Source organism: Coregonus lavaretus, assembly GCF_964263955.1.
Source record: "Coregonus lavaretus genome assembly, chromosome: 38".
Lineage (NCBI taxonomy): Eukaryota > Metazoa > Chordata > Actinopteri > Salmoniformes > Salmonidae > Coregonus > Coregonus lavaretus.
In genome coordinates, this window is record NC_140025.1 from 10839280 (window position 1) to 10855868 (window position 16589).

Genomic DNA, 16589 nt, shown 5'->3' on the forward strand with positions numbered 1-16589 from the left:
ATGCTTGTTGCTGAGTTTGGTGGTTTTAACGCCTGTATGGAAAGACTGCAGGCTTTGTGAACGGGTCCGGCTAACGACTAACCGGTTCAGTGTGCTTTGTTTGAAATCCGTATCAACTTACTATGAATAGAGAAATTATTTATATTGAATAGCCAATAAGGATACACAAGCCATTTCCAAGTATTGCTAGTTGCTACTTAACAGTCACAAGAGATGCTGCTCGACATTTGGCCATAAGTGGCTGATTCCAAGGGTCCAGCATCCCTCACCCTGTCACAGTAAGGTGATTACACCAGGCAGCCAGAGAGTGGAGAGCAATAGTCCTCCTGATGGGCTACAGTGGCACTTCTACTGTATATTATATAACTGTAACCCAATCCCTGGAATCCAGCCGCATAGGGGCCGTGTTTGTGTGTGTGTGTGTGTGTGTGTGTGTGTGTGTGTGTTGCAGCAGGGTGCACAACCACATGATTCCGCCTGCAGTGAGTCTCCTGTCTCTCTACTCATTGCATAATGCAAGCTGGCTGATAGTCAGCAGCAACCCTACACTGCAGCAGTATAGCTAACCACCCCTGTCTCTCAGCCACATCACAGAGAGAGAAACCAGGCCCAGTGTTTTTCCATAGCTCCTCCTATGTCGTTGATCATGGCAGAACACGGGCATGGTATTCAGTGGGTGCAATGTCCAGGACATAGTAGGTATATCTGTAGTCTCGCTCGCCAGACTCCGGGTGCTCCACAGTGGCTGTGGGTAGATCTGTAATGCATAGAACAGAACATAAATCAGATAACGCTGCATCTTCATACTCAAGCTGGTTGTAATTGTGCAATACAGTTGTTAGATTGAAGGAGTCAATTGAGTGTAACTGAGTAGTAATAAGGGGTTCTAGAAGTCGAACACTCCCCGGTGTCAGTAGAGCTGTTAGCTGTTTAAGGGACCCGTCTCTACACACCATATATTTTCCTGCCAGTTGTTGTTGGTGATGTAATATGATGCCCCGGTACTCTCGACATAGCCGAGAAGAGAAAGAAAAACGATTTCTGCAGGCGCCTGCTACTCTGCTTCTTGACACTGCTTGAATTATCTAAACTGGACGCTAAAATGCCTGACGTAAAGGGTTTTCCTAACGTCACGTGAAAGCATAATGGTCCTGGAAAAAGAAACATTAGGCTATGTATAATTATGTCATTACAATTAGTGCTGACTCCGTAGGATCTCAGCTCTGCAGAAGTAAGCAGTGTTTCACCATGCAGATCTATGGGGCCTGGTCAAAAGTAGTGCACTATATAGGGAATAAGGTGCCAATTGGGACGCTTCCTACTTATTAGCTACGAGCCTCGGCAGCTGCTGTGCTTCCAGTCAGACAAACAGCTGACTGTAATTGCCCCAATTTTGCAGTTTGACATACCGAAACAAGTCACTCTTCCAGCTAGACTAGTTGTAGTAAAAGATGTTCCTGGTCCCAACTGCAGAGAACCTGGGTCGTATTCAGTAGGAACAAAACGGTAGAAAACTATCCAAAGAAACTGAGTGAAACATGGAGGTAGTATCTGAACTTGCCCAATAACAAATTCTCAACCCATGTCCACCACTCTCCTCACCAAGCCAGTGGTAAGAGTCTCGTGAGACCTCTGCACACTTGCCTTTGGCTAGATCCTAGCAGCATTTCCTGAGGGTAGGTTACCTGAAGGCTTAGTAAGCTGAACGTGAGATGGATTCAGGACTGATCTACACTCCAGCTACTGAGAAACATTAGTCACGCTGCAGAAACCTTGATATCTGGCTAGCCTGGGATGCCTACCTGTAGTACCTAAGACTCTCTTTTCTAGAGAACCATATCTCCGATCGCAAAACCTGTGTTGTAGGGACTGTCCCCCCTGCCAGTCCCTCACAGAGTGGTACCTGCAAGACACTAAGCCCCTAATGATGAGGCTCTTAACTTCTCTCGTCTCTCAGTTCCATCTGAGTTATGGCTTCCTCAGTCAATAACTTTTAAATCACAAAGGAAAGGTTAGGTAAAGACAGCAGCCAGTACTCTGTTACATCTTTTCTTCACTTCAGTTTATCCTGGAGTGACCCCTGAAATCAGTCCATTGTAAAGGCTGGTGTAATGTTGAACTCGGGGAGCGACTGAATGAATGACTGGCGATTTCTCAAATGAATTCCCTTTCACTCCATCTTGGCTCTGGGTATCATCACGAGGACAGGGATTATTTTTTTTTTTAGGTGAAGATGCACCCAGCTTGAAGCAATTCTGTGTGGAGTTTATTTGAATTCTGTAGGCCTTATCTCTCACAAAATCAACAAGCGAATCATCAATAATCATTGTTCATTAGGATATTTGCTCTGTGTCTTTGTGCCGATTTTAATATTCTTGCAAGATTCCAACATCGTAATCTACTGTCTCTGAACAAACGCATCCCAACTAATCCTTTTCATCTCTGCTTAAGGCAGTTAGTAAATTATTTATTTTATTTAATGAAAGACGTGCGCAATTCCACCCTCTGCTATGACTATGCCAAGTCTTTAATGAATAGTTTTGTTTACACACACACAGCAGTGCAGCAGGTCCCCCATGCAGGGCCGGTTCCAGGCATAAGAGACATACAGTGGGGGAAAAAAGTATTTAGTCAGCCACCAATTGTGCAAGTTCTCCCACTTAAAAAGATGAGAGAGGCCTGTAATTTTCATCATAGGTACACGTCAACCATGACAGACAAATTGAGAATTCTTTTTCCAGAAAATCACATTGTAGGATTTTTAATGAATTTATTTGCAAATTATGGTGGAAAATAAGTATTCGGTCACCTACAAACAAGCAAGATTTCTGGCTCTCACAGACTTGTAACTTCTTCTTTAAGAGGCTCCTCTGTCCTCCACTCGTTACCTGTATTAATGGCACCTGTTTGAACTTGTTATCAGTATAAAAGACACCTGTCCACAACCTCAAACAGTCACACTCCAAACTCCACTATGGCCAAGACCAAAGAGCTGTCAAAGGACACCAGAAACAAAATTGTAGACCTGCACCAGGCTGGGAAGACTGAATCTGCAATAGGTAAGCAGCTTGGTTTGAAGAAATCAACTGTGGGAGCAATTATTAGGAAATGGAAGACATACAAGACCACTGATAATCTCCCTCGATCTGGGGCTCCACGCAAGATCTCACCCCGTGGGGTCAAAATGATCACAAGAACGGTGAGCAAAAATCCCAGAACCACACAGGGGGACCTAGTGAATGACCTGCAGAGAGCTGGGACCAAAGTAACAAAGCCTACCATCAGTAACACACTACGCCGCCAGGGACTCAAATCCTGCAGTGCCAGACGTGTCCCCCTGCTTAAGCCAGTACATGTCCAGGCCCCGTCTGAAGTTTGCTAGAGTGCATTTGGATGATCCAGAAGAGGATTGGGAGAATGTCATATGGTCAGATGAAACCAAAAGATAACTTTTTGGTAAAAACTAAACTCGTCGTGTTTGGAGGACAAAGAATGCTGAGTTGCATCCAAAGAACACCATACCTACTGTGAAGCATGGGGGTGGAAACATCATGCTTTGGGGCTGTTTTTCTGCAAAGGGACCAGGACGACTGATCCGTGTAAAGGAAAGAATGAATGGGGCCATGTATCGTGATATTTTGAGTGAAAACCTCCTTCCATCAGCAAGGACATTGAAGATGAAACGTGGCTGGGTCTTTCAGCATGACAATGATCCTAAACACACCGCCCGGGCAACGAAGGAGTGGCTTCGTAAGAAGCATTTCAAGGTCCTGGAGTGGCCTAGCCAGTCTCCAGATCTCAACCCCATAGAAAATCTTTGGAGGGAGTTGAAAGTCCGTGTTGCCCAGCGACAGCCCCAAAACATCACTGCTCTAGAGGAGATCTGCATGGAGGAATGGGCCAAAATACCAGTAACAGTGTGTGAAAACCTTGTGAAGACTTACAGAAAACGTTTGACCTGTGTCATTGCCAACAAAGGGTATATAACAAAGTATTGAGAAATTGTTATTGAGAAATTGTTATTGACCAAATACTTATTTTCCACCATAATTTGCAAATAAATTCATTAAAAATCCTACAATGTGATTTTCTGGAGAAATAAATTCTCATTTTGTCTGTCATAGTTGACGTGTACCTATGATGAAAATTACAGGCCTCTCTCATCTTTTTAAGTGGGAGAACTTGCAAAATAGGTGGCTGACTAAATACTTTTTTCCCCCACTGTAAGTGACATTTTTGGGGGGTTAAGGAACTCAGTCTGGGTCTCAACTTACTGTTGAGAGTAAGAATAATAGAATACACAAAGTGCAATTTCGAAATGTGGTTGTGCATCAGCAGTTTTTCTCTTGTTATGTCAGTCACTGACAGTCACTCAATTAGCCATGTCAGCTATGATTGGTAGTTAATCTAGCCAGCTATCCAAACTTGTATTAATCATGGCCGAATACCGACCTGGCACTTGCCCAGGGGCCCTGACCTCTAGGGGGGCCACATTGATTTTGTTAGTCATTCTCACTCAGATATATTAATAAGTAATTACAAAATGTGTAGAATTGCCTCTAATCTTTAATTCTCAGCCCCAGCGAAACGAGGAAACAACAGTAGCTCCTTCAGATGCTGCTCTCTCTCTCTCACGCTCTTCTCTGTCTCTTCTCTCCCTCGCCCATCCAGCCATCATCCATCCATGCTGCCTGTCTGTCTCAGACCCGTGCCAGAGCCACTGGACTGAGCGTAGCCCTTTAGCTCTGAAAGGCTCCGGGCCTCAGGCTCTAGCTCACATGATTACCTTCTCAGTCCCAGCATCACCTTTTGGCTTCTGGACAGGTAGCGAGTCAGGCAGGGAGTCGGGGAGCCTTTGGTGAGGCTGCCAAGTTCAGACTTACTCCCTGTACTGTAGTCCACCAGCCTGTGGGGAATGGGAGGTCGTCTGGTGGACAATGTTCACTTTACATCTGCTTGTACTGAAAGTAGCCAATTAATGTTCACTCAACCTTAGTTGATGCTTACACTGTGGGCATGTTTCAGTACATCTAAGGACAAAGATGTTCTCTGAGATAGAAATGGAGGGCACTCTGGGCAGGGTGATAGTTAGGCTACACTCTGAGCAGGGGGCAGATCAGAGTAAGCATTGCTGTGAGCTGCACTGCTCTCTCTCCATGTACAGTAGTAGTACCACCATGTGTTCTGTAGCGCAAAGACCTCTGGATATTGACATTTCCTCCGACATTGTGTTATCTTAACGCTACAACTACAGCTCCTTCTAACAAGGGATCATGAGTTGACAGAAGTGTGCGGGTTAGCTCATTGTAAACCTGTGGTGAGGGATGTTTTTGTTAAGTCTGAATGCCTGGCTCTTGAGTGTTGTTTTGGCGAACCACAAAAAACAGCTCCGATTTATGATGGGGCTTGAAACCATATGGATCCTCCAGGCTAGTTTCGCTAAGTGTTGTGACTATTTTGTTACATGCTTTGTGGATTACATTAATTCCGGCGGATTACTTTTGTTAAACAGAAGGATGAACTACTTTCATTGAAAATATGTCACACGTATCTGTTGTGTTTAACAGATGCTTGTGGTTAGGAATGGTTTGGTTTTGAGCAGTCAGCCTGGACTGCAGTCATGCTTTAGTTCTGCTTCTGAACTTCAATATCTGGATATTAGGTTTCTAAGCTATTTTGTTTGTTTTCAGGCTGTTTTGTTTTATTGCGCCTGTTTATTCTATTTAATAGTTATTCATATCCACGCCTGCCCAGAAATCCTCATTGCAGTATTTCGTAAGGAAATGGCATGACGCTACAAACATCCACCCATCATTTATTTAATCTAGATTTTAACCTGAATCTCACAAATCACTACAACAAATAACTAATTGATTCATATTGAAATGTTTCTCACTCTCACCCATATATCATCTCTCTGCAAACAAATAAATCATTCCTTTTCAATACATTTGATGTGGTTCAAACAAAGAGTTGTTTTGTACCATAAAGCTAAAATGTGTCCCAAATGGCACCCTATTCCTTACATAGTGCACTACGTTTGACCAGAGGCCCTGGTTAAAAGTAGTGCACTATGTATGGAATAGGGTGCCATTTGGGACGCAGGGCTGCTGTGTGCTGTTGCGTTGGAGGGAATGTGTTCTTAAGGCATATCTGACACTTTGTGTGGGCTATGCTATGCACTCACCCTGATTGGTATCTGAAGGAGCAGTAACTAGCGATCAAGTCAGAACATGAATTGAGCAATTCTTAGTATATACTGTAGAGCTACAGTGGCTAATTTATGTAAAGGAGAATTTCCATCTAAAAAGGACGCATGAGGACCAACGTGAAGTTCATAGGAGCATGTCAAATTGGGTGTCAAATGAAACTAGTCTATATTTGAGAAGTTGAGGCATGTATACATTTGTCAAGCATTTTTCTATCCTAAAAATGTGGAATAAGCAAAGGCTTTGATTTCTGGTCAAACCTATGAAATAGGAGTCTTAGACGACATCTACCAGAAAAAGGTAGGCTATTAGAAATACATCAAAACACAATCATGTTGAAGTAAAGACCCCTGCCAACTAATATCAACACTTGTATTTAGTTTTGTAGAAATGACTTGCCTCCTATAAGTTTAAGAAACATTGCCTTGTAATTCCGTTACCACAAACCCACATATCTTTAAAGGCCCAGTGCAGTCGAAAATGTGATTTTCCTGTGTTTTATATACAGTGAGGGAAAACAGTATTTGATCCCCTGCTGATTTTGTAAGTTTGCCCACTGACAAAGACATGATCAGTCTATAATTTTAATGGTAGGTTTATTTGAACAGTGAGAGACAGAATAACAACAAAAAAATCCAGAAAGACGCATGTCAAAAATGTAATAAAATGATTTGCATTTTAATGACGGAAACAAGTATTTGACCCCTCTGCAAAACATTACTTAGTACTTGGTGGCAAAACCCAGAGGTCAGACGTTTCTTGTAGTTGGCCACCAGGTTTGCACACATCTCAGGAGGGATTTTGTCCCACTCCTCTTTGCAGATCTTCTCCAAGTCATTATGGTTTCGAGGCTGACGTTTGGCAACTCGAACCTTCAGCTCCCTCCACCAATTTTCTATGGGATTAAGGTCTGGAGACTGTCTAGGCCACTCCAGGACCTTAATGTGCTTCTTCTTGAGCCACTCCTTTGTTGCCTTGGCCGTGTGTTTTGGGTCATTGTCATGCTGGAATACCCATCCACGACCCATTTTCAATGCCCTGGCTGAGGGAAGGAGGTTCTCACCCAAGATTTGACGGTACATGGCCCCGTCCATCGTCCCTTTGATGCGGTGAAGTTGTCCTGTCCCCTTAGCAGAAAAACACCCCCAAAGCATAATGTTTCCACCTCCATGTTTGATGGTGGGGGTGGTGTTCTTGGGGTCATAGGCAGCATTCCTCCTCCTCCAAACACGGCGAGTTGAGTTGATGCCAAAGAGCTCGATTTTGGTCTCATCTGACCACAACACTTTCACCCAGTTCTCCTCTGAATCATTCAGATGTTCATTGGCAAACTTCAGACGGCCCTGTATATGTGCTTTCTTGAGCAGGGGGACCTTGCGGGCGCTGCAGGATTTCAGTCCTTCACGGCGTAGTGTGTTACCAATTGTTTTCTTGGTGACTATGGTCCCAGCTGCCTTGAGATCATTGACAAGATCCTCCCGTGTAGTTCTGGGCTGATTCCTCACAGTTCTCATGATCATTGCAACTCCACGAGGTGAGATCTTGCATGGAGCCCCAGGCCGAGGGAGATTTACAGTTATTTTGTGTTTCTTCCATTTGCGAATAATCGCACCAACTGTTGTCACCTTCTCACCAAGCTGCTTGGCGATGGTCTTGTAGCCCATTCCAGCCTTGTGTAGGTCTACAATCTTGTCCCTGACATCCTTGGAGAGCTCTTTGGTCTTGGCCATGGTGGAGAGTTTGGAATGTGATTGATTGATTGCTTCTGTGGACAGGTGTCTTTTATACAGGTAACAAGATGAGATTAAGAGCACTCCCTTTAAGAGTGTGCTCCTAATCTCAGCTCGTTACCTGTATAAAAGACACCTGGGAGCCAGAAATCTTTCTGATTGAAAGGGGGTCAAATACTTATTTCCCTCATTAAAATGCAAATCAATTTATAAAATTTTTGACATGCGTTTTTCTAAAATGTGTTGTTGTTATTCTGCCTCTCACTGTTCAAATAAACCTACCATTAAAATTATAGACTGATCATTTCTTTGTCAGTGGGCAAACGTACAAAATCAGCAGGGGATCAAATACTTTTTTCCCTCACTGTATATTTCCACACTATGAGGTTGAAATAATATTGTGAATTGTGAAAATGACGATGAGGCCCTTTTTTGTGTAAGAGCTGTTTGAAAACACTGCTGAAATTCAGCCTGTTTTGGTGGAAGGGAGTTTTGTCCTTCCATGGTGACATCACCATGCGTTAAATGAGTTAATAGGCCAACAAGGAGTCCCAAACCTCTCTGCCAAGAACAGCTACTTTTTGTTTTCCCCTCCCACTCAAACCACTCCGACAGTCCTAGCAGAATTCTTGCTTGAGAAATTTCTCTTTGCTGAGAAGCTATTTTTATTTTAATTATCATTTTACTTGAAAACAATCACTTATTCCACATTTTGTTGTTACAGCCTGAATTGTAAATGGTTGAAAGATTTTTTTTCTGCACCCATCTACACCCCATAATGACAAAGTGAAACATGTTTTTAGAAATGTTTGCAGATTTATTGAAAATGAAATACAGAAGTATCTAATTTACATAAGTATTCACACCCTGAGTCAATACATGTTAGAATCACCTTTTTTGGTTAAGTCTAAGCTTTGCACACCTGGATTTTACAATATTTGCACATTATTCTTTTAAAAATTCTTCAAGCTCTGTCAAGTTGGTTGTTGATCATTGCTAGACAGCCAAGTCTTGCCATATATTTTTAAGCTGATTTAAGTCAAAACTGTAACTAGGTCACTCAGGAACATTACATGTCTTCTTGGTCAGCAACCCCAGTGTACAGTGCATTCGGAAAGTATTCAGACCCCTTTACTTTTTCCTAGTTTTGTTACGTTACAGCCTTATTCTAAAATGGATAAAACATTTTTAAAAACATAGTCAATCTACACACAGTACCCCATAATGACAAAGCAAAAACAGGTTATACATATTTTTTGCACATATATTAAAAATTAAAATATCACATTTACATAAGTATTCAGACCCTTTACTCAGTACTTTGTTGAAGCAGCTTTGGCAGCGATTACAGCATTGAGTCTTCTTGGGTTCTTCTCTGCAGATCCTCTCAAGCTCTGTCAGGTTGAATGGGGAGCTGATATCAAGTTTATTTATTAATTATTAGGCTAAGTGATTAAAACAGGTAATTTTGTTACCAAATCGGTAGGAGAATTAATAGAAATCATAGTAGTCACAAACCACAGTTGGCTCACCTGCTTCTGTTCTCCCTTCCATTGGCATACTGTTATGTTCAGCTCATACATTGTTTTCTTCTTCTGTCGTCTGGTGGTCAAAGCAAGACTGTGAAAACCGTCTGGAAAACCTCCCACACTCACTCTCACTCTCTCTCTCTCGTAATTCTGTTACCAGATGTAAATCCACTTACTACCTACTGTAGTTCAATAACCAAAATAAATGTTTTCAAACTCAATGTGTCATGTCATAGCTGACACCCCATTCTTTCTGCAGACATTTTTCAATCTTAATTCAGAGCAGATATTTAAGAGTTGCATAAACAGAGGGAGATTTTACCGTAATTCTCTTACCAAACTTTGCATCATTCTTAACAGTAAATGAGTTTTTGTGAAATAATTCTGTGGAAATTGTAAAAAGTAGTCATTGTGCATAGGTATGGTTTGTTAAACTTTTAAATCAATGGTTTTTGTTTTCCATACATTTTAAGTGAAAACTCTTGAGTCCAAGCGTAATTCCGGTACCGTGGAATTGCCCAAAGGCTTCCATAAAACAGCATATTCTTGTATACAAGAAGATAACCACCTCCATCTGATTCCCAGCATTGCCTTTTGCTCCTGTGAGGAGAGTTTGGCCTCCCACCCACACATAGCAGCCCTGGCAGGCAGTGAGTAAGGCAGTGACGTGGTGTTGTTGAGCCCAGGTCTGCCAAGCCAAGCCAGGGTATGAGAAACCAGAGGGGCAGGCTGCCAGGTGATACAAACGGCCCTACAACAGCCTACAGCCTGGGCACAGAGCAGCACAGCCCACTGCCAGAGCTGTTCTTAGTTCCTGAGTGAGAGAACCAACCAGAGCAAGCTGAAGCAGCAGGAGGACCAGGGTCGGGCCAGTTTCAGGCTGGGCCAAGGCAAGGGAGAGAGGGCTTGGAGTCTGGTTCCCAAACATGGGTCTTCTCAGGGTTGTGAGGTGGGAATTAGAGGGTTCCCACTGGAAGAATGGTAGCTAAGAGCAGTAGGACAGAGCATTGAGATGGTGCTCCTTCTCTTACCATCTGGAAAAATTGTTTCGCCTGTTTAATAGGTGGAAACTGAGGTCTGCTTGTATGGAATAATCTTTTCTTGAGCCCTTATAAATCGAATTAACAAATCCCCCATGCATCAGGGGCAAAGCTCCTTCCTTAATGATTATTGCTGGACTTTGGCCCTCCCTGTGTGTGCAGTTCTCTAACTGTGTGAGGCAAGTGCAAAGCACACCAAAGGTGAGGATTGGATTTATATAGATCCTTTCTACCAACTGAGGTACCCAAAGCGCTTTACATAGTAAGGGGGAAACTCTCCTTATCCACCACCATTTTGGTAGAGTGCGCCCTCAGCCTGCATGCTGTTTACGTTGTTGTTGAAAATGACCTACTGCTGCAGCCCGACTCTGGCTCAGGCCAAAAGTACTTGACTTCTGTAGCCCGTTTATTTCAGCCTGACTGATTCAGTCAGTGCCCTGCTTAAAAATACATGACGTAGCTAAAGTTAGGCCCCTACCTCAGATACATGGAAGCTGCTGTACACATCAATAGCCTAGCTGTTCTATTTGAAAATGTATGTGTTGTTTTCCTGTGTGTGCACTCCATCTGTCTGTGTCTTTTAAGGACACATAGGCTATAACCAGAATACCACAATTAGCCTCCCGTCAGTTAATCAATCAGTCAGATAGTAAAAGCTATTTGGCATCCGTACACTACTGTCCAGTGAACTGAACAAATGATATGATGAACACTAGTTGAGGCAATTTCTGCTCTGTTATGAGCTCTGTTAGCCTATGTTGTACAGTGCATTCGGAAAGTATTCAGACCCCTTGACTTTTTCCACATTTTGTTAAGCTACAGCCTTATTCTAAAATGAATTAATTTGTTAGTTTTTTCCTCATCAATCTACACACAATACCCCATAATGACAAAGCAAAAACAGGTTTTTAGATTTTTTTGCAAATGTATTCAAAATTTTAAAAAACGGAAATATCACATTCACATAAATATTCAGACCCTTTACTCAGTACTTTGTTGAAGCACCTTTGGCAGCGATTACAGCCTCGAATCTTCTTGGGTATGACCCTACAAGCTTGGCACACCTGTATTTGGGGAGTTTCTCCCATTCTTCTCTGCAGATCCTCTCAAGCTCTGTCATGTTGGATGGGGAGCGTCGCTGCACAGCTATTTTCAGGTCTCGCCAGAGATGTTCAATCGGGTTCAAGTCCGAGCTCTGGCTGGGCCACTCAAGGACATTCAGAGACCTGTCCCAAAGCCACTCCTGCGTTGTCTTGGCTGTGTGCTTAGGGTCGTTGTCCTGTTGGAAGGTGAACCTTCGCCCCAGTCTGAGGTCCTGAGCGCTCTGGAGCAGGTTTTCATCAAGGATCTCTCTGTACTTTGCTCCGTTCATCTTTCCCTCAATCCTGACTAGTCTCCCAGTCCCTGCCGCTGAAAAACACCCCCACGGCATGATGCTGCCACCACCATGTTTCACCGTAGGGATGGTGCCAGGTTTCCTCCAGACGTGACGCTTGGCATTCAGGCCAAAGAGTTCAATCTTGGTTTCATCAGACCAGAGAATCTTGTTTCTCATGGTCTGAGAGTCCTTTAGGTACCTTTTGGCAAACAAGCGGGCTGTCATGTGCCTTTTACTGAGGAGTGGCTTCCGTCTGGCCACTCTACCATACAGGCCTGATTGTTGGAGTGCTGCAGAGATGGTTGACCATCTGGAAGGTTCTCCCATCTCCACAGAGGAACTCTGGAGCTCTGTCAGAGTGACCATCGGGTTCTTGGTCACCTCCCTGACCAAGGTCCTTCTCCCCCGATTGCTCAGTTTGGCCGGGCTGCCAGCTCTATGAAGAGTCTTGTTGGTTCCAAACTTCCATTTAAGAATGATGGCCACTGTGTTCATGGGGACCTTCAATGCTGCAGAAAGTTTTTGGTACCCTTCCCCAGATCTGTGCCTCGACACAATCCTGTCTCGGAGCTCGACGGACAATTCCTTCGACCTCATGGCTTGGTTTTTTCTCTGACATGCACTGTCAGCTGTGGGACCTTATATAGACAGGTGTGTGCCTTTCCAAATCATGTCCAATCAATTGAATTTACCATAGGTGGACTCCAATTAAGTTGTAGAAACATCTCAAGGATGATCAATGGAAACAGGATACACCTGAGCTCAATTTCGAGACTCATGGCAAAAGTTCTGAATATATATATATATTTTTTTTTTGTCATTATGTGGTATTGGGTGTAGATTGAGGGAAAATGTAATTTAATCAATTTTAGAATAAGGTTGTAACGTAACAAAATGTGGAAAAAATCAAGGCGTCTGAATGCACTAAATAAGGTATTTTTTATATATATTTTTTAATAATTAGCAACAATTTCAAAAACTGTTTTTGCCTTGCCATTATGGGGTATTGTGTGTAGATTTATGAGGATTTGTATTTATTTAATCAATTTTAGAATAAGGCTGTAACTTAACAAAATGTGGAAAAAGTGAAGGGGTCTGAATGCTTTCCGAATGCACTGTATGTAAAATACAGGCTGTGAGTGACCTGTTCTTCTTGTGTATCTCCTGCTCTGTCCTGTAGGTGCAATCCTGGGTCGCTCGGAGACACAGGAGTGCGTTTACTACAACTCTAGCTGGGAGAAGGAGCGAACCAACCGCAGTGGCATCGAGCCTTGCTACGGAGACAAGGACAAGAGGCTCCATTGCTTCGCCACCTGGAAGAACACCTCGGGAACCATCGAGATCGTCAAGCAGGGCTGCTGGCTGGACGATGTCAACTGCTATGACAGGTTAGGTAGTGTCTTATTCTGAGGCAAGACGGTAGACTTAGGGCTTAGTGGTCCTTAGTGGTCCTCTGTAGCTCAGTTAGTAGAGCATGGCGCTTGTAATGCCTGGATAGTGGGTTTGATTCCCGGGACCTCCGATACGTGAAAATGTATGCACGAAAACAGTCGCTTTGGATAAAAGCATTTGCTAAATGGAATATATTCTTCTTAGACTTAGGGCTAGTGGTTAAGTGTAAGGGTTGGTGGTCTGAAGCACTGTACTTCAGTCCTTTCCTGCAGATGGTGACTAACACTTATTAGTTTAGGTCATACTGTCCTTTGTATGACGGTTGACTTAGTACATCTTTAAAGGCGCTGCATGGTCATTCCGACGTCTGCATTGGCCGTGCAGAATTTACGGTGATACGGCCTCTGCAGAAGTCAGGGAATTCATACTTCTTGCGCTTCGCGAAGCAGCACAAAGCTGTTGTGAAGGAAGTTGTCAAGGAAGTGAGTTTGGGTTTATACAGGACCTCCCGCCCTCACCTACCGTCAACCAATCATGTCAATGCGGCACTATTTGCAAAATTTGAGAGGCGGACGGCGATGCGGTACGGAGCTCAATTTGGGCTCTGCATGCCTCCGGAGGCTCCGCAATTGAGTCACACCATCCATACGGCGCCTCCGACCACATTTTTTGATCAAGCCTAAATTGGCTTTTAGTATAGTGCATAAAGCTCTGCTTAGGGCCTGTCTTTTATTTCTCATTTCTACTACAGCACTTGTCAGAGTGGTTGTCTGTCTCTTCCTGTAAAGATGTAGTTCTTCCTCTCCAGAGAGAGAAAGAGCGAGAGAAAGAGAGGGATCGGTTCAGTGGAGGGCTGCCAGCACTCAGCTCTCTACCTTTGTAACAGAGGTGTTCTTTTGTTTCTTTTTCTGTCTTTCTTTCTCTCTGCTGCAGTAGTGAATGTGTGGAGACGAAAGAGAGTCCGGACGTCTTCTTCTGCTGCTGCGAAGGCAACATGTGTAACGAGAAGTTCTTATACAGCCCCGATACACAGGCTGTCCAAAGTAAGTCATCATGTAAGTTCACACACAGGAAGCTGGTGTAATGTCACATCCTCTGTCAGTTTTTCAGCCAAACACAGACAATAAGTCAGTAAGAATAACCCAACCTAACCCAAGAGGCACTGGGGCAAATTCCCCAACAAACACTATAGACACAAGGTCTTCTACTTTACCAGGGCCCATAGGTCTACTGCTTTAATTAGAAACTTTGTGTCCAGGCTAGCCACTGTCCCCCCTCTCTACGGGGGCCAGTAGCAGCTAGTGTGGCCCATTGGGGCCACCCAGCCCAGCCTCAGACATCCTCAATGTCACAGGAAGGGAAACCGCAACAATAATGCAATCCACAGTCTGTGTCTGTGCTGGAGAGAACTGTGATGGCAGAGAACTGTGATGGCAGAGAACTGTGAAAGCATAGGAGTGGCTGATCACATCGAATACTACATCTTTGTGATATGAGAAGTGGGTGTACTGCACAGTAAGGCTTAGCTATTGGTTTTTTGGGTCACTTGGTTGTTTAGGCGGTTATTTTTGGCTGCTGGCTTAAATTCTCATGAACTGCATTTTACTATTAATCTCACTATTTAGAGGATTTTGTTGAAGCCTCCCAGATGTGTTGTGCTGTGTTGGAACTATTTTTAGAGTGTTGCACTACTAGTCTTCTGATACCATTTTGTATGGCGTGATGAAAATGTGAGGGGAACAAAGTACATTTGCATACCTGTATTAAGGTGTATTCTCTCTCCCTCCTTCTTCCTGCCTTCTCCTCGCCAACCCCCCTTCCCTCTCTTTCCACCATCCTCCCCCTTCCCGCGCCTTTATGTCCCCCTTACCTCTCATTTTCGTCCCCCGTCCACAGCGACCTCCAACCCGTTTACCCAGAAGCCTCAACTGTTCAACACCCTGCTGTACTCCCTGGTGCCCATTATGGGCATCGCCGCCATCGTCCTCTTCTCCTTCTGGATGTACCGTCATCACAAGCTGGCATACCCGCCCGTCCTGGTGCCAACACAGGTAAGACTGAAGAGTGTGTGTGTGTGTGCGTGTGATGTCCGATGATTCGTCATACTTGTCTCGGCTGTACAGAATAAATGGAAGACGCACTCCTCGGTGCTTGGTATTTTAATGTTGATATAGGAGTGACTCACTAACATTTCCAAGAAAAACGGATGCAAAACAATGGATGGCAGAAGAGAACATTGGAACTTGCTGATCTGAACTGAACACAAATGTGATTAGCTGGAGAGTGACAGGAAGCCTAGCCCCAACTCAGACTGTGTGCGGTAGTGTGTGTGTGTGCGTGTGGTCCGTGCAGTGTATGTGGGCACAGCCTGCCACTAACACTGTGAAATGTGTATCTGCTCAGCACTCGAAGTCCTTACTGTGGACACACACACAGGCACACGACGGACACACACAAAGCTGTCGTTTGTTCACCCTGGTTAAGCTCACTGAGGACAGGGCTCTGTGCTCATAGGTCGGACAAGGGTGGCTCCCTCAAGCTTGCTCCTGTACAGCTCTTTGTAAACCGTTCAATAAACACAAATGTCACCAGAACACTGCCACTGCCTTCCCTCCGCTTGTTGCCCTTTGCAGTGTGTTTGAGAGGGAGCCCACAATGCCGGGAAGTGTTTGGTTGCTGTGCTTGGTTACTGTGTCATACAGAACAGTGTGTCCTAACCCCACTCCTCGGCCTCCATTTCCACCCCAGGGCCAGGCAGGCTCCCTGTGTTTGTCATCTATTTCTGGGGTGAGCTGGGACTATTCTGGCCTCCCTAGCCCAGCAATACATGGCCACGATGCCATGGAGGAGAGCACCCAGGGTGAGGTTTAGGCCTGAAAGGGAGAGTGAGGGGGAAAACACAAACAAATAAATAATGCAGTCAGGCTCTCTCTCCCTCTCTCCCCCGTCTCCCCCCTTCCCCTCTCTCTCTCCCTCCCCTGGAGGCTGGCTCTAACCATGGGCCCTTAAAGCATCCATGTTTAATCCATAACACATCTCCTTTGAACAGAAGTGCTGATTGCCGTGCCTTGTGAGCAGCTGATCTCTGACACCGGACTAAACTCGCCCACTTCGACTCTTAATCACTTTGTCATGTCTGATTTGTTCCAAAAAGCGTCCCTCCGTATCATTTGCCCTATGTGGGTTCATTTAAAGCTCTGCTGTAGCCAGACAAGCAGCCGTGACACACAGGTGAGGTGAGCCTGGAGAATGTACAGTGCTATGAAAAAGTATTTGCCCCCTTTCTAATTTTCTCTACTTTTGCATATTTG

The 16589-nt window shown here is 44.3% G+C and overlaps 1 protein-coding gene across 3 annotated transcripts in view; it reads left to right on the forward strand.

Moving 5' to 3' along the window:
- Positions 1 to 16589, forward strand: part of LOC311112544 (activin receptor type-2A-like) — a 49338-nt gene that overhangs the window by 17564 nt on the left and 15185 nt on the right. Inside the window, exons 2-4 of one of the 3 annotated variants that reach the window (XM_084155679.1) lie at positions 13067 to 13274; positions 14212 to 14333; positions 15175 to 15329. In XM_084155679.1, the coding sequence (XP_084011805.1) occupies positions 13067 to 13274; positions 14212 to 14333; positions 15175 to 15329 (485 nt within the window). The remainder of the gene's footprint in view (positions 1 to 13066; positions 13275 to 14211; positions 14334 to 15174; positions 15330 to 16589) is intronic. The other 2 variants (XM_084155681.1, XM_084155680.1) reach the window with 2 other exon arrangements.